The sequence below is a fragment of the Sycon ciliatum genome, chromosome 9 (genome assembly GCF_964019385.1).
Source record: "Sycon ciliatum chromosome 9, ocSycCili1.1, whole genome shotgun sequence".
NCBI lineage: Eukaryota > Metazoa > Porifera > Calcarea > Leucosolenida > Sycettidae > Sycon > Sycon ciliatum.
This window is the reverse complement of record NC_088651.1, coordinates 30,274,944-30,294,114: the sequence shown is the minus strand read 5'-3', so window position 1 is coordinate 30,294,114 and position 19,171 is coordinate 30,274,944. Positions and strand designations below refer to the sequence as shown.

General features: G+C 47.4%; 1 protein-coding gene across 1 annotated transcript in view; it reads right to left on the bottom strand.

Moving 5' to 3' along the window:
- Positions 1 to 8,163: 8,163 nt before the first annotated feature.
- Positions 8,164 to 19,171, bottom strand: part of LOC135824427 (uncharacterized) — a 227,268-nt gene continuing 216,260 nt past the window's right edge. The window contains exons 10-11 of the mRNA XM_065337162.1: positions 8,674 to 8,916; positions 8,164 to 8,264 (exon numbers count right to left, since the gene is read on the bottom strand). Of these exons, the coding sequence (XP_065193234.1) occupies positions 8,164 to 8,264; positions 8,674 to 8,916 (344 nt within the window). The remainder of the gene's footprint in view (positions 8,265 to 8,673; positions 8,917 to 19,171) is intronic.

The following is a 19,171-nucleotide window of genomic DNA, read 5'->3' as shown; positions in this document are numbered from 1 at the left end:
CCAGACTGGCATATAATCATGATACATGTAATATTATCCATTTCGCAATCACTGTCATTGCTTTCTTAGATCTCCAATCATCAATATCGGACCATAAACCGTCTATCATCTTACATTATATCATCATTAATATCCTGCTACTATCCTCCTCTAACGATGAGCTCGAAGAAACGAAACAGCTGTCTTGAGGCGTAAACAATATCTGTCAACGGAAGTGTCCTTGCTGTGCTGGTGTGTTTATGCTTCGTGCATTAGTTCGGCCAAGAGCGCATGGTGGTGGCGGGTTGAGGATGTAGTACAGCGGAGTATGACCGAAAGCTCTGTCACAATGTATTTTATTAGGAAGGTATAGAAACAGAAAAAAACTGTATCTTGATCTTGGGCGTAAACAGCCCGTCTCACATTAAATATACTAGAAAATAGTTCACTCTGAACATGCAGTCTTCCTAAGAGAGAGAGAGAGAGGGGGGGGGGTATATTCATACTCATAGGTTCGAAAGAACCGCACACACACTTTGTTGCAGACAGCGGCAAGCTTTGGCCATCGTACTTCGAAGAGGGAGCAATCCACTGCGCTACGCTCGCGATTAACAGCAAGCTTCGATCTTTCAAAGGTACGACTCATCACTGGCTCTGGGGTAATGTTCCTGGAACAAATGCCCCATTGCCGACTGCGGGCCAGGGAGCACGCAATCTGCCTTCCTGGGCGAGAAGTGTTCCAGCACAAGAAGCAGCACGAATACATGCTTACAAAGACCACCATCACCACCAGCCGGCACACAGCACTTCAAACACCATCCACTCCTTCCATGTGTTTGCACTGTCCTCCTCTAGCTCTTCACCCTCGACAAATACCACGCACTGCTCATCGTTTTTTTTATGCTTCCTCTGGGTTGGCTAGCCCTTCGACTTGACAAAACAGCGATCACCACTGCTATCGTCACCTCATAGCAGTCGCTTCCACCAGTGGCTTTTCCTGTCTTTGCAAGGTGTCCAAGGATGGCTGCTGTTGTCACTGCAGGCAAATCAGAAGTACTTTAGTGGCTGATGTCCAACCAGATCGTTGGAAAATCGATTTTTCCACTTCAGGGCTGCTGATCGCGATCGCGACTTGGTGACTTCGCAGCACCACGGTTACCTTCATAGAAGATGGCTCTGGAGAGGAAAAGGCAGACAAGAAAAAGGTTACTATTATCTTCAGCACCGATCTCAAGGAGAAAGAAATACGGTCTGCTGTAGCCTAGGCACAAAATAAATCTCGCAACACGATTCGCGATTCGAATAATACCAACAACACAAAAAACTCACCTCTGGAGTAACTCCTGTTTGTGGCCCGAGATCGTTCTCTCCCGCGCCTTCAAAAAATCCTGCAGCAGCATCACAGTCCATGTCTCTCTCGAAGACTCTGCTCCTACCAGCAGGAGGTTCAGCACCGCTCGAAGCCATCGCAAACCACTTGAACTAAGCAGAAGACATTCCAAAACAAACCTGAAACACACTGTCAAAGATGCTGTCACGTTCAAAAACTAGCTCGATCGCGAGTGAGGTTGCCCCCGTGCTCGAACCCAGTATAATAAGGGGATCGGTCTATTCTCCCGAGTCTGGCTGTCCGCCGGACTGTTGCTGCTCTCTCGTGCATGTACAAATTGCATTTCATTACTGGTCCTCCTCAGCTACTTGCTGTATTGCCACCGCATCGCGTTTCTCCAGCCAACCCCAGAACCAGGAACCAGCACAATAATGCCACCAGCCACGCCTATCAACTGTCAGACACGCTCCCTGTCTCAGCTCCATCCGTCGTGAAGCGGTCGTTCCCGTACTGCTGTATTGGCGCATGGAACTCCCTTCCTGACAGGCTGCTGTCGCAGCGCCCACACAAAACACGTTTTCAGTCATTCAAGACAAAGGTCTACCGACACCTGAGAGACAGCAACTGGTACTGGGCAACAGATTCCCTGTAATTTTTCGAGCCCGTCACTTGCCGGACCCGCTAATCCGCGTACCTTGCCTTGCTCAGAGTGCTCAGCTGTGTTTTGCAAACATGGAAAAACGTGTTATGATTCTTTTCTTTTCTCTGCTTATTCTTTTACCAGGCGTGGGCCATCCCCTGGATTATCAAAATGGGTGCCTTATTATTTTTCTGTTTTTTAGCTTGTTTTCTTTACACTTCTTTGTGCGAGTTTCGTTTCAGATCTATTAAAAAAGTTCATACGTTTTGGTTGCTGAAGTTATTTATTTATTTTTATTTATTTATTTATTCAACATCTCCTGGCCCGTCCGAAGACTGCCAATAAACATGAGAGGTCAGGTGATAGCCAACCACGGCAAGCTAAAAGGGAAAAAAAGAAAGATGCTGTCAGAGAGGGAAAGGAGATAGGGAGAGAAAAAGAAAGGGAGGCACATTAATAATACATGGGATCACTCCAGATGAGACAGTGTGGAAAGCTGGACTGTGAATTTCCTGATATCCTGGCATGTCTTAATGCTAGTAGGCAGGTTAGACCAAAGGGAGTATGCTGAGAAGAAAGGGGATTTCAAAAACAGAGAGGAACTAGCTCGGGGCAGTGATAAGGCATTGCGTGTTGGTCTAGTGGTAACAAACCAGTTGTACTTGGCAATATGTTTCGGGACTTGGGCTAGGAAGATTTTTTGCACAAGGATACAAAGATGCTGCTGATGTCGGGCAAGAAGAGGGTGCGTGGAAGAAAGTTTATAAAGACAAAGGGAGGCAAATGTTTGGTCTTTTCGAAACAGAATTTTCAGAAGCAAGCGTTGATGTACCTCCAGTCTGTGGAGTAAAGTCTGAGACAACCCGCACCAAGCTATATCGCAATAGTCAAATATAGGCAAAATGTACGACTTAAAGAACAATTTTCTGCAGTTATCATTCAAGTGTTGGCAGTGGGGTTGTAGCATACCTAAGGACGCACTCGCACGCTTGCACACAGACTGGACTTGTGGAGACCAGGAGAGTTGGTGGTCGAGAATAACGCCCAGGTGCTTGTGCTCGTTAACAACTTTAATAGGTGTACTATTTAGACCAGGAAAATACAGAAGTTGAGTGGGGGGCGAGGGAGAGAAGAACATGGCCTCGGTTTTGGCGAGGTTAGGCTTCAGTTTCCAGGTTTCCATCCATGTTACTGTAGCGTTGACCCCGGACTGCATGGAGGCCGTGAGGTTGTCTGCCGAGCTGTCGGAGCACATCAGAGCAGTGTCGTCAGCAAAAAGACTTACATTTGGTACAAGGGCTGGCAAGTCATTAACGTACAGTAGAAATAGGAGCGGCCCAAGTATGGACCCCTGGGGTACCCCAGACACGACTAGTAATGGGTCTGATAGGGAGGTAGATACTCTGACAGTCTGGTGGCGGCAGGAAAGATAGGATGAGAGCCATTGCAGGGCTGGACCGTGTACCAAGAAGACGGACTCTAGCTTTGCAAGCAGACCACGATGCCAGACGGTGTCGAAAGCTTTCGCTAGGTCAAAGAACACGATGCCAACATGCCGCCTGAGGTTCCGCTGGGTGTAGATGTCTTGTACTAGACGTGTTAGTTGGAAAGTTGTGGAGTCTCCACGGCAGAAACCGGATTGAGATGGTGAAAGCGCTGGGGTGACGTGGCAGTACAGAGACTCAAAGAAAATACGTTCACAGACCTTGGACACAGCGGGAAGGAGAGAGATTGGTCTGTAGTTGCCAGCCTGAGAGCGTTGGCCTTTCTTATAGATCGGGACGATAACAGCAGATTTCCAGACGGACGGAAATACTCCTGTACGATATGACATGTTAAAGAGCAGGCACAAGGGATAGGACAGAGATGGCGCAAGCCACTTGAGAACCTCATTGGGTATGCCATCTTCGCCAGGGGACTTACAATTCTTCAGGAGTTTGAGGTGCTTACAGACGGTAGCAGTCGTGGTAACGACGCGTGTGAGTGGTGCGCTAAGTTCAGGGGCTGGGGACAGCGATGGAATGACCCAATTCGGATCTTCCGGAATGCCGGATGAAACAAACTGCTTGTTCAGTGTGTCTGCAATCGCCTTCACATCGTGCTGGCGGTTGCCATGGGAGTCCGTCAGGTACTGGATTGGCGCGCGGGAGGTCCCGCGGCACTGGTTGCGAATGAATTGGTGGAGTGATGGGCGATCGGGGGAGGAGAGTGTTGCAGAAAGAGAGTTTAGAAAGGAGCGGTGTGAGGTACGAGAAAGGTGCTTGACGAAGTTGCGTTGAACTCGGTAAGCCTCCCGGTTAACCGGCGTTGGGAATTTCTTGTAGATGCTGAAAAGATCACGCTTGCGCTTCACTTCAGATACGAGGGACCGTGTCACCCATGGGGGACTAGATGTCGAGGATGTTGGGTTGGAATGTTTCCGGTTGTTGTAGCCGATAGCAAAGTTAGAGAGGTGCTGTTGGAACCCTCGTTCAAGGACGGCTGCAAAGTGATCTACCGCGGCGTCAACAGTTGGAGAGCCTTCTGGTTGCAGAAACGACCAGTCGTGGCAGGAGAAATCAGCGTTCATAGAGTCCCAGCACTGAGAGGGAACTCGACGGAAGCGATATGGGAACGGTTTGCGAGAAGGAAGTGGCAGGTCTGGATCCGAGGGCAATGAGACGGCGAACTGGCATGAAACCATGAGATGGTCCGAGGAGCCAAGAGCGCAAGCTGTGTGAACGTCCGTCGCCAGCAGGGGTTGGTTCGTGAAGACAAGGTCTAGACATGACTGTGTTCCGGAAGATGTTGTGTGCGTTGGACTCTGCACCAGCTGATCCAAACCGAAGCAGGTAAGGGTGCGAAAAAGTGCCGCCCCAGCAGGACACGTTAAATCCGATGGGCACCACCGTTTGTGCTTACTGTTGAAGTCCCCAGCCATTATGACATGGTACGATGACATGGGAACGGTTACCAAAGCACTAGCTAGCATATCACAGAAGTGGTCTATTTCCGTGGTTTTGACTGAGGGCGGACGGTAGGTACAGCAGACGAGGATGGGTGTCGGGGAGCCTAAGATTGGGTGAAGCTCAACCCATACGGATTCACAGGTCGGACGAGCAAGGTCGTCGCGAACTTGGACTCTTCCGAAGCGATTTTGCCGGACAAGAATCGCAACTCCACCATATCCTCTGGTTGCCGTACCGGATTTGTTATCATGAGGTGGTCGGTCGCGACGAAATGTGGTATAACCGGAGATGGTGAGCGCTATGCTTGGATTTAGCCATGTTTCATTTAGACAGATGACATCAGGTTTGTTGAAATCAGCAATGACAGACAGTTCGGCAGATTTGTTAACGATTGAGCGGCAATTTACGGAAAGCAAGGTCAGTTTACCCTGGCAAGGGGGGAAGTAGGGCCGAGCCAGTGGATTCAGCTGTGGTCGCGCCATCATGCTGAGCCTGAGGAGAGGACGTTGTTTGCCTGGTTGGCATTGCTGGTGTCAAAACTGTCCGCGGCAAAACGCCAGGGCCTAACCGTGTGCGAAAGAGCATCCGGCCAGAACCCTTTGTCACCGACTGTGTTCTCATCAGCTGCCTCGACGGTCACCCGTGCGTAGGCAGTTCTGAAGTGCTTGGATGCAAATATGACACCTTCCTGAATCTGCACTCCTCGGGCAGAGCACCATTCAGCAATTGATGATGCGGAGCAGTGTGGCTGCACGTTGCCAACGTAAAACACTTTGCGTTTGGCCCGGGGTGATGCCGTGAGGTCTACTGCCGGCTCGCTATCACGAGCCGGCTTGGTGTAGCGGGATGTTTCCACTCGCCTTGTTATGCTTTGAGCTAGCTGGGACTGACTACTAGTATCTGCCGCGTGCCTTTGTCTCTGGGCGGCTCGAGTGTGTCTGCCCTGGTGTTCCTGCCATTCATGTACTTGTTGTTCAGTATCGGTGGACCTACGGGATGCATCCAGGCCTGCTGCGGGGCTGGAGCTACGACTTGGAGTAGTGCTGGACCTACGGGATGCATGCACGCCTGCTGCGGGGCTGGAACTACGACTTGTAGTAGTGTTGGGTTGTGGCACACGCGTTTCTCCTGGCAGGCTGCCATTGCCGGCGTGTGTACCGTACGTTTGTACAGACCTGCCCGTTGTGGTGCTGAGCCTCGCACGTGCACTTGCAGTTTGTGTAGCGGTTCCTAGTACTACGTCGCTGTACTGGTGTGGCATGGCGTGCTGTGTGTGTACGCTAGTATCTCGCAGGTCAGCCATTTCCCGCCTCAGCTGTTGAATTTCAAGCTTCAAGGAAGCAATTTCATCATCTCTTCCCACCCTAATTGCCACTATTTCTTTATTCAGGTCCATTATTGTCGAGGACAATGCGGCCAAAGCAGTCGTGACATGTCCTATACCGGTCATACCTTCCAGGATGGGGTGGGACCCAATCCCCTCCTTCCGGAGCGCTCCCACCAGGTCGGGCCGTGAGAAGGAGTCCGCTTTCGGGATGCCAGTCCGGGTGGCCAGGTTTTGTAGACAGTCGAACGTCAGAAGGGCCAGGTCGACATGCTCATTGGTGGCCATAGTCCGCATGACAAGTCACAGCTCCTGTAGGTTACAGTTACAGACTCGGAAAGGCTGATAGGAGCGGAGCTCCTAAAACTGCATCCGCACTCGAAAAATTCAAAAAGTTGACATGTACATCAGTCCAAACACTGATAATAAACAATTTCTTTTCATCTTGTTTTTATTCTTCTAAACACCTACCGGTACTTTTACCCATTCTACTTCCCAATAGCTACATGTAGATCTAGCTTTGCTTTACATTTCTGTTTCTTTTTCCTGGTGCGTGCTTGTGGCATTGAAGCCGAGACCTTTGGTCGGTGGAGCCCCTGGTACCTCACCATCACTGCTGCCCAGTGCAGCCCCTGCTCAGTAGCTGTTTGTTTTTGTCCACATAATTATTTATTTTACGAGTTGGGTTTGTGAATATTAGTAAAAAAAAAAAAAATTCAACATCGGCAGACAGGAGGAGACAACACCCAACGGAGCTAAAAATCGCACTTCGTCAATCAAACAACATCTGTCAGCCCATTCCAATTGTCGTGAAATGTACAGTGATAATGTGTCCTCAATATTGTCACGTGATAGATGTGCGTTGCATCTGGCTGTGTTAGAAGCTTTGTATATCCGTAAGTTAGATCCTGAACTTTGCGTAGAGATAGAAAATGTGTTGTCGCTACAATTGTTTGGTGTTACTCCTCGTCGAGGTGTTAACAATGCAACTTAATTTGCTCACTATGTTCTTGTCAATATTATTATTTCCTTCGAGTTTTGTGTCGTGCTGAACTTGATAATTTTCCACCTTGTCACGAGTGTTGTTATCTCATATCTTTACGTTATATAGTTTTAGTCTTTCCAACTTGAGCCATTCCCTGTAAAATCCTTGATGAGAAGGGACCAAAAACGTTCGGATAATTTGACAAGTGCCTGGATTTTGACTGGATGTGTGTTTGCGTGGATACTTACGACCCAACACGTACCTTCGTTATTAAAAAAATAAAATAATAATAATAAAACACCGCTCCCGGCACGAAGAGCTAGATTGGGCTTTTCCAGGAGAACGGTCTTCTGCTGGTTAGGATAATACCCATACTTTGGACCGACATCGGATATCACATGCCAGTACGACAGCAATGTCGGCACCTTGTCTGCAGCAGCCTCATCATTGGCGTACCACATATGTCCCGGAGAGTGGCAGACCTCCTGCCAATGCCGAAAGAGGGGAATCAAGGCCAAAGCATAAAAGGCCATCCCTAATGGGTCGCCTTGACAAGTACCATCTCTCGACTGGATCACTGCACCACCGTCCAGGAGAAGTGGGATGTCGCTTTCGTACGTTTTGATGAACACACGTCCGACAGCAGGTAAAGTAGTATAGGGGAGGGGGTTCTGGCTCACCTGAGGGTGAGCCAAAATCAACTTTTTCGATTGGCCCTATCCGACCAATCTCTCAAGTCTCTACCCTCCCCTATACTACTGTATTGAAGGATAGACCCTCCAACTACTGATTTTCCCAATCTCTAAAGTTGGCTCACCCCAATTCCAGAAACGTGAGTCAACTTGCTCCCTCCAAGAAAGGAGAAAGAAATCGGAAGTGAGCCAACTTGATCTCTTTTGACTTACTCCGATTTAAGCTATATTAAAGGATCTGAGGGCTCTCAAACCCGATCTTGATTCACTTCGAGGACTGATTGGGATCGGTTCCTGAGTCAACTTCGGGAAATCCAGCTTTGGATGAGGATTTGGATATTGTTAAGCTAACTTTGGACCAACTTTCTGAAAAGACATTTCACAATCCTAAAATGGGCAACTCATACCCATTTTCCATCTCATCATCAACAATATATTTCCCATCTTCTTGCTCTCGTGTTATCTATTCAGCATACTCAACTGTTTCCTGTTTTAGTTTTGCTAAGGCATTGACCATTTCCATATCTCTTTTCTTGTTTTCATCAACTTTTTTGTAATCGGCGGTCTCCCCTCAACAAGATTAGTGTTACTTCTGTGGGTATGAACGTTGTATTTTTCACCTGATCATCTTTACATGAGGTGGGCTGGTTCGAAAGTGTGTAGGTCTTTATCCTTCTTTCTATGATATCTTTTTATATTTGTCTTTGAAATACAGCAGCTGTAATTGGAATGAGAAGAAGAAGGAAAAGTAGGTGTATCAAGTGGTTAAATTTACCCGATGTTCCCGATGAAATTCCTGATGTTGTCGTTGGGGTCGATGTTGTCGATGCTCCCGATGTTGTCGGTATTCCCGATGTAATTCCCAATGTTCCCGATGTAATTCCCGATGTTGTCGGTGAAGCCGATGTTGTCGTTGGTGTCGTCGTTGCTGGAGCTACCGTTGTTGACATCGTTCTCTGTGTTGTAGGTATTAACGTTGTTGTTGGTTTTCCTGTTGTTAGCGGTGCCACAGATGCTCCTGGTACATTATAAGGAGGAATAAGTGGTTGAGAAGGAACACAGACAATATGATCGCCCTCTACCCAACATTTATTCCCAGGAATTATAAAAGAATGTGAAACACTACACAACATGAACATTTCTAAGAGGACAGATATCATTTTCAGTTTCATTATTTATTCTATCATAAACCTTCTCTTTTTTCCCATCAGACCATACCAGTTACATCAAAGGTTGAGGGTGGTCTTGGTAGATAGTTTCCACCAAGCATATCTGGTAATGACATCGGATCAAATTCCAATCTTACTGGTGGGTGTGTTTCTAAGTTTCTTGGATCATTTTCAGGGTCAACACTCATCGAACATTTGGAACTTTTTATGAGATAAACGACAGCACCAACTGTGGGAATAGTAATCAGAGATAACAGGTAGAGTTAGGGGTCTGTCAAATGAAGGTTGTTCACGTTTCCTGGCTTCGTCTGATCATAAAGTGGTTGCGTAGTGGTATGGTCTGTTGGCGGTGTTTCACTAGGGATATCAACCGGGGTTGGTGTTTGACAAACAGCAGGAGGTTTTGTTGTCAAGCAGGCTCCATCCTTATCCAACGGACCACGAATACAACCAAGGGTCGATGGAAGCATAGTCAACAGTATTAACAAATGAAGCATTTCCATTTATTGTCTATATTATAATTTTAATTAGGATTTTCAGTACTCATGATCAACCAGTTCCCATTCATCAATGAGAACATATCCACTCGCAGTTGGTTTTGGTTTTGTCAGTATTTTGCTGATGATGGTCAGATATGCTGTCGTTACATGATTTTCAGTAATGTATCGGATTACCGCTTTTTCCCCCAACTCATCTCGATACGGTACATGTAAACGTCTTCTGCGACCACTTGTTTCTTGATCAACTATGAAAGGATCCTCAGTGACAATCAGTTTGTTGGTTGGACTTTTGGTTATTAGGAAAAGCATGAACTATGGCTTCTGGTGGAGTAGCTGATGAGCTTGGGATGATATTCTTCAATTTTTTGCCTTCACCTCTCCATCCTTTCTATTAACATATTCCTTTGTGGTTGCTGAGTAATTCTCTGTTGACTGTCGGGGATTGATGGTGTGTTTCAATCCCATGTTAAGATTTCCTTTCATCTGGTTGGCTCCACTCGTCCAGCGAGTCTGGCTTTGTGATGTGTTGAGATATTCTGATGTCACCACAGATGTTCCTGTTGATGGTTGCTTTACATTCACAATTTCCATTCCACCCATGTCAAAATGTCCTTTCATGTTCTGTGTTCCACTCACGACCAGTCGTGTTTGATCATCATCAACATACTTGCTCAATGAAGTGTATTTTTTCCTAACTCACTTGTGACCCACCCCGTTGGAGCCGCACAAGTGGAACTCACACCATCAAAACCAAGATGGCAAATTCTATGATAGTTCATGTCAATATGTATTACGTATGCCAGACCACGACTCGTGGCCTGGCATGAGTAAAACATGGATGTGACACATGCCATTTAGGCCTTTGGCCTCTGGTTGGTGGATCTGATCTATCCTCCCCACCGTTTAGGAGCCGCATCTGACACCTGATCATGGGGTGGTGGCGTCCTACGGAAGAGGAAAGGTGGTTCTTGACCAGGGAGTTGTTCGACACCTTGTTCTTGACCGGCACGGTACGCGAACCCGTCACATTTGTTTTTCATGTCAACATGACTGTTGTGAAATCACAAGTTCTCGAGAGTGAAAGGCCTTCTCGCTTGTGACATTGTGTTCGTTCCAATGCAGCTGTATCCCGACTCCGCCGTACCGCTGATGTTGACGACGTAGTATACGCTACATGCGCTATGTGCGGTTTGCTGTGTGCGCTGTAGTTGTATGTTGTATGTGTATGCTTTTCTCATATACGCTGTCATTTTAACGCTATAACTACCTGGTGGTTTTAGTGTTAGTTATTCAGTTCATTCAGTTGTTCATTCAGTCATTCATTGTTCATTGGTATTAGTCGATGGAAGTGAAATATACTGTTGAGAATAAATAGTTGTCCTCGTGCCGTGTGGGGTCGTTCGTTCCTGATACTTTAGAGAACCAGAGGGTTCACAACAATGACCATTCACATTTCCAAAAGTTTTATTCAGCTTTTCTTCACTGATGACAAATAACTCCCTCTTTTTGGCATAGGAATCAAGACTGATCTTATTAGCTTCCAAGGCGTTTCCAAATTTAAAACCCATCTTTCTTATCTGAGCCGCAATCAGCGAAAACGACCCTTAGAGGTTTCGTAATTTGTTCGAGAAAAAGGTCGATTTGTGACGTTCAACGATTTTTGGTCGCGCTGCGAACAGTGCAAAGTGTTCGTATTGAACTGCTTGCTTGAACTTGAAGTAATTATATTTTGAAGTTGAAGTGGTGTCGTGTGGCGACTCGAGTGTTCCTCGATTTTGTTGCGATGGCTGCGGACGCCAGAGTTGTTCGCAGAGCTAAGCATACGCGGCAGTCATTGTGCACAGCTAGTTTGAGCCTGCAGGGGAGTGGATGCTGAAGTAACCGCTAAAGATCAGAGTGATGATGAGACGCTCTTCGGTTCCGACGTCGATGTCAACAGTGAGGCGGAATCGCAGCCGTCATCTCCTGCTGCGATGTGGATCAAGGTGGCCGATGATTCGGCAGAGTCGGGAGATGAGGAGTCGTCAGCTGAGATAACTTCTGAGTTTGGAGCTAGTGACGGGGCCGACGGCAGCAACGTCGTATCTTCGGCTGCGGAAGAAGTAATGGAAGATTGCGGAACGACTCGACGCAGGATGAAGCTTCGAAAATGTCGATCATATCTCCGCACTCTTCAGCTATTCTTTGCCATTCTTGCTGCCTACTGCACTGTTTCAAAAGTATTCAAGCTGCCCACCCATATTAGAATGCTGAATATTTATTGTACACATACATCGTATCCATACACTGCACCAATTTGGAGTATCTCTTGTATATTGGTGCATACACCCGTTTTGAATCGCAATATTAAACTCTTTATTTGCCGAGGTCCTTCAGCAGATGTGGTTCAAGAAATTTCTTACCAAAGGGAATTTTGAAAATGTTGACCCTAAGGCCATCATCACACCACGTTCTCCAACTCCCGTTCACGTCTACGTCTATGTTGAAAAAACCAAAACGGGTGGTCGTGTCATCAGACAGGCACAGTTCTTGACGCGTAGGTACATACAGTCAGGTTTTTGGAGAAATTTGAACCCACGTACATCGAAGCACAGGATCGCTCGGAAAAAGGCTGGGGGAGATACGCACGTTCATACAAAAAGTCGTATACCCCCCCTCTCCATACCACGTCTACGTCTCCCGTTTCCTCTGCTCCCGTTTTCACCCCGTATACGGATCATCATGACAACCGACCAAAAACTCCTTACGTGGACGTAGATGCAGCGCTTTGTATCATGGTGTGATGACAGCCTAAGGGCTGTTTTTGCTGGTTGAGGCCCATCTATCTATATATTGAGGCCCATCTATCTATATATATTTTTTATACAATAAGAGTTGTACATGACTCTTATTGTTCGTCTCAATATAAAGTAAACTTAGTGCGTAACCTTGTAGATCGTGCGAAGCGTGTTTGTTCGTCCTGCAAGCTGCAGGAAGAGCTTGATTTTCTCCGGTCAGTTTTGTCAAGAACGGGCTGAGTTTTTGTTGCAGAAGTTGTTGAAAGTCGAACAAACTACGAAGGCTCCTATGATTGGTCCTGCTCGTTGTCCCGTTTATTTATGTTTGCCGTGGAAAGGGCAGGAGTCGACTAAAGTTTGTAGTGCAGTCAAGTCTGTTGTTCGTCGAACATACTACGCAGTACACTTCGTGCCAGTCTTTACGACGATGCGTGCGTTTACGGTGCGGAAGAATGTCCTACCAGCCCATCACCTAAGTCATCTTATTTACAACTTTGAATGCTGACAATGCGCTAGTCGGTATGTTGGTAGGACTGTTCAGCAAGTGAACGCACGCATCAAACAACACACACCACGTCACATACTTCCACCTTGCGCACAACAACAAAGACCGAAGCGAGGGCGACCTAGAAAACAACCAATAACCACACAGCCGTTGCCTACACAACCCGCGGATCCTGGCTCACAGACTGTGCTTGCTCCGCCGTCGTTGGTGGCGGTGGTGGAGGAGAATGGGCGTGGTGGCTCATCGGGTCGGCTTGTGTCGCCGCCTTTGCTCCGGCCGTCGGTGGTTCCCTCGTCAGTGCCCCCGGCGGCTTTGGCTGAGGCGGTGCCGCTTGCGGTCCCGGTCCCACTGCCTCCTCCTGATCCTCCACCATCGGTTCTTGTGGCGGTGGAGCTTGCCAGTGGGAGACCGCGAGCAACACTGACAGCTGCATTAACACTACAAATGCCGACTCAAAAAGACCCACCTTGCATATCAATAGCTCCCACACCAACACCAACAACGCAATCTACAGCAACCACAGCTCGAACTCAGATGACTTTCTCCGCACACCTCAGGGATGAGGCTGCGTCGCTCTGCACTTCAACATTAGCAGCTCGAGCAGCGCCAGCTATCAGTCGATCTTCCTTGCAAAGACAGGGATGGGTCATGCCTTTTTCTCAAGCTCCATAATCTCTTGGCAGGGCGTTCAACGTCTTCGCAAAAGCAAGGATGAAAGTCGTCCTCGAGTAAGTGTCCCGAGCACAACACTGTGAACGATATCGCAGCAAACTGCGGCCCTCTTCTCGCCAGATAGCGAGGATTCAAGAGTGTGGAATGCCAGCATACCCAGGGAATGCATTGAAAGACAAGTGGGTTTCTTAGATTAGCCACTAGGGATGACGGTTGCTGCAAACAAGAACCCAACAGTGGTCCTTGGAAAGCATTTCGGAACTTCTTCCTTCCTTCAGAACTAAAAAAACTTCAAATGAAAAAGGCTGGGAAGTACATACATGAACATCGCGTCTGGACCGTAAAAACACAGCCTGTCACAGGAAACTTGATCAAGTCCTGCAGCAACCCTGCATGCTGGATGCATGCCAAGTGTGCAGCGCGTGCACAGCATGCCCCGTCTCGACCCCTCTCGTTTTTTGTGCAAAGGGTCTATTCTCCTCGCTCGACTCTATTTACTCGTCTTTCGAAACGACGTTCTGTTGTGCATCATTTTCAGGAACCTGCTGTTCCTGGTTTCCACTGCACGTTGCCTATCCGTCCTTTGACACGGCCGCAGTTTCTTCCGAACTACCTGGAGCGGGATCTGACGCGCCTTCGACTTAAGTACTGTCCATCACTCTAATTACTGAGAGTAACCATCCATTCTTAACTTTCAAGCAGTAACCGCTGCATTTTGGCCGCTCAGTAACTATAAGGGCTTGCACTCCGTTTCCCACACGCACCGCACACTTCCCCGCACGCACACTAGCACAAGCATGTGCGTACTTACATACACCCATCTCCATGCACACCTCTATCCGGTTGTGCACTTTCATTTCTCTGTTTTTCTTTTCCTTTTATTCACAAACATCACATGTAGCAGAGCTCAAAAGAGACTGAAGCGGAAAGGTAAGCATTTGCTGCCTTGTACACGAACTGTTCTATTATTAGGCGACGAGGAGACAATAACTTTATTAAGGCGATAAATAGTATAAGTGAAGCGGACATTACGAAATGATGAATGAGAATACATGTATCTAAATCCTTTTTTGGTATGGTATTAGGTGGAAGCAAATTTTGTTGCTCCGCCAATCGGCTCCTTACTTTTGTTTGGTTTGTCGAGCACTGACGAAGGAAGCACAGCTATGGCTGACTCAACCCTAGACCTAGCCCTGATCGAGTTCAATGTGTTGCAGCAGGTAGCCAAGGACGCCCGAATTCCAGGATGGGACGACCTATCCAGGGTGGACCTCGTGTTCGCCCTCCGTAAGCAGGGCCAGGGAGCCAGCGCACCAGCCAGAGGAGCGCCATGTGAAACCGGTATGGGACCAATTATATCAGAACTGTTAGACGTAGTCCGAGCACTTTCAAATGAATTTTCGCAACTTCGAAAATTAATGTGATTGAAACAAGTAAGTCTTCGCAAGAAAACTTCGAAGCCCAATTGTCACGATTGCGGGAAGAGATGGGGAGCTCAAAAGTCAGCAAGTGCGAGCCCCGGGAGTGCCACTAACCACTCGGTACCAACCGAAAACGCACGCTGCCACCCTTTCACGTGCATCTACTACAGAGCCCAATGTACAAGTAGGTCCAAATATGTACACTTCTACCATTCCTGGCACATCCTCTACAGAGTCCATGGTACAAGTAGGTTCCCGGTACGCACTTCCCGCACCCAAACATGGCACGCGAATGACCAGCTCTGGCACTCCTGGTGACACTGACCGTAATGGTTGGCAGTATCATTCACGCGCACACATGACTCGTGCTCCCGCACTGCAGCGTTCTATTACATCACAGTACAAAAAGCCGATGTCCAGTAAGCGAGGCAGCCTCCAGGGGGCAGAAAGGATCAAGCGGAAGTGCTTCTACCTCGGAAATGTCGATCCTGGGTGTGAGGCTGACTCTATCAGGGAGTGGTGCAAAAAGAAAGCAGTTGACGTCCTCAGTTGCTCAATTTCGGAGTCCAAGTACTTTAGTACTGCTAATGCTCACCTTGTTAATCCGGCTGAGCATACTGACCAGGTTCTCGAAGAAGATTTCTGGCCAAGCAAAGTTTCCATCAGCGAATGGAGATTTGGATCTGACAGCGCAACGTTGGATCAGTCTGCTAGTAACTGAACCATGCAATCGGACCCACACCCACCTGCCTCACTGAACCCACACGCACACCAATTCTTTCCTACCAGACACTCCCTTCCCACTCATCAGCATTCTACACCACCCCAGCTCACACTCCTATTACAAACTGTTGTGCTGTAGTGAATAAGTGTACAGAGCTTACTATTGTTGCTGAAGAGTGGCAGCCTGACATAATCTGCCTAACTGAAACCTGGCTCGACCCGAATATTGCAATTAATATTACGCGTTATGACACCTTCCGCAGGGACAGGCCCACTGCAGAGAATAAGTCCGGGACAAGTGCAAGAGGTTATGGTGGTGTCGCTATCCTTGTTCGACAGAATAAGTTTAAGTCTGTTGCCATGCGTCCCGATCTAGCTCGCGATGGGTGCGAAGCCGTTTGGGTTCAACTGCAGCCGTATCCGGCTGCAGCTGAGCCGATCCTCCTCTGCTGCAATTATCGTCCGCCTTCTGCTAAGCCAACAGATATAGCAAGGTGCTGCCAGACTCTCGAAGACGTACTCATTACTCTTCCTCTTTCATCTTCTCACGTTATCTTGACAGGTGATTTTAACAGCAAGCACACGTCATGGTGTTCGACAGATTCCACCAATACTGCCGGTTCTGAATTGTATCGCACGCTCAGCCCATTTGGTCTTCACCAACTCGTGAACACATGTACATACACGTCACCCTTTGGTGTCCAAGCCTGCTTGGATTTGGTGTTTAGTAACCGTGCCAATCTCTCGTCTTGCGTCGAAACTGACTGCCCTCTGGGCGCCTCAGACCATGCCATTGTGTACTGCCAGTTCGACATCCCCTGCCTCAGTCTCTCCGCGAAACAACGTCTCAAGCTCAGGAGCCTAACCTATGTCTTTCGATCTTCGACACGTCACACCTGCTGTGTGGGAGGCGGTCAATGCAGACTTAGACTCAGAACCTTGGAACTCATTAATATCCTCAGACGTGGACAGTGCACTTAGTAACCTACACAGTGTCCTACAGACTGTGCTGTCCAAGTATGTTCCCCTTCATAGCTCCCGCAAACCAAATCGAACTCCCTCAACCCCAGGGTCTACGCGCAAATATCATCCATGGGTTTCGACTGAACTACGCAAGGCTATCAAGTTGAAGCGTGACCTATTCATCCTCTCCAAGAAATTCCCTACGGACTACAATCTATCAGCATATAAGGCACAGCGGAACCAGGTGAGACATCTCTCCCGCTGGTGCCACCGCCAGTACATTCGTTCAATCAAAACAACACTTACCTCAGGCAGCACTACGCTTCACCAGTTTGTCCGCAGTCAGCGATCGCACAAAGTAAAACCTGGCATCCCTGACATTGCAAGCCCTGATGGGCCGCTGGTGTCTGACAGCTTCCAAAAAGCAACCATCCTCAACAAGCAGTTTACCTCTGTCGCAGTGCCTGATGACCCACGTTTAGTAATACCCCCTCTCCAATATGACAATCGTCTTACTCGCCATTTCACCAGCGTTCATATCACTACAGCAGATGTTCGTAAAGCCATCTCAAACCTGAAATCTGGGAAAGCGCCAGGGCTAGACGGTATCACGAACAAGATGATAAAGAAGCTAGCTCCTGCGATTTCTCCTCCACTTAGCCGCCTATTGAACCTCTCCTTTACCACAGGCAAGTTCCCTACTGACTGGAAACTGGCTAAAATTGTGCCTATTTACAAGTGCAAAGGCAGCAAATCTCACGCTAGTAACTATCGCCCAATTTCCCTCCTGTCCTGTATTTCCAAACTTTGCGAGCGGCTCTTCTTCAATCAATTATTTAATCATATTTCTCCTGCTCTGGATCCCGCGCAACCTGGGTTTCCTCGTGGTGACTCGACCGCTCTACAGCTCACCAAGCTGATCCAAAACATTGCCGACCATCGTCATATGGGGCGGAAAGTTGCCATGTGCTTTTTCGACCTCGAGAAAGCTTTCCACACCGTGTGGCACCGTGCATTACTTGCTAAACCCTCCAAAGTTTTCGGTGTGTGTGACACAGCGCTGGAGTGGATTACAGACTACCTATCCGACAGAACGCAAGTTGTCTTTGTAGGTGGACTTCTCTCAGATGCTTCACCTGTTCTGTCCGGAGTGCCCCAGGGATCCATCCTAGGGCCCCTCCGTTTCCTAGTGTATAGAAATGATCTTCCCGGTCATGTTGAAGGTGTGTCCTTATTTGCTTACGATACTGCACTGCTCCGGTTCAATGAGTGTCTAGACAGGCTGCGAGACAGTCTCTAGTGCGGTATCAATGAAATCCATCAGTGGATGACTACCTGGAGACTAAGACCTGATAACGCCAAGACTGAGATATTATTCCTGCCGAACTCAGAGCCAACCTATGCATTTACTCTGCCTGGATCCCTCACAGACCTCACAGTGGTAAAACAACACAAACATCTTGGTTTGGTCATTGACTCAGACTTATCGTTTAGTAGACATGTCGACTATATCTGTAGCAAAGGCAGTAAAGCTGTTGGCTACCTCGTGTCTCACTGCTCCCACCTACCGCTTGAATGCATTCTCCTTTTTATCATTGCTATATTCTCCCCATTTTTCTCTATTGCTCACCCGCCTGGTCATCCCTACTAAGTAAATCGTTAATGAGTACCCTGGAAGTCAACAATAAGAGGATACTCAAAGTCCTTTTCCGCAAACCATCATACTTTCCTTGTGCAAAGCTGTATGATATGTTTAACACCTTCCCTATCTCTAGTCAAGCGGATCGAAAACTGTGTATTGTTGTTCATTCTATTCGTCTTGACAAAGCCCCGCCACACTTGCGTAAATATAACTGGTTTCTTCACACTCGTCCTACGCGCAATCCCTGCACTTTACCTAAAGCCCGAACCTCAGCTTATACCAGATCTCCGTTTTTCGCTGCCTATTCTCTCTGGCTGGCCCTGCCTCTATCAGTAAAATCGTCTTGTACGCTAAAGGATTTCAAGGCCAACATGAAGCCCGTGTTCTAATAACTGCTAATTCTTCATCCAGATTTGTTTCTCTTTGCCTCCTGTAATGTGTAATATTTATTTATTTTTGCTTTGAACAAACGGCGAGGAGACAACAATTTGATAACCGCAATCAGTAATACAAGCTGGATCGACATTTGTGTCCACTGTATTCATGTATTGTAAAACTGTGGAGACAATGTGCAATAAAACGATGAAAAATGTGAAGAAATTGTGTAGAGAAAGAAAGGGATTCAAACAAGTTTTCCTACAACACTCATCAGGAATCTTCGTTGTACTAAAGGACACTGAAAACGAAACTGAACTATTATAGAAAATCTAAGTTAGAGAAATAACACTTAGAACAACAGCTGTGAAATTTACAAGTGTGAAATGTAACAATGAAAGCGAGAGCAATAACGAATGTGTGTACTAACACTAAACTTACAACTGAAAAGTGAACAAAGAAGAGAAAGAAAGAAGAAAGGACAAAGTGATAACAAATAACAGCAGTACATTACACCTAGAACATT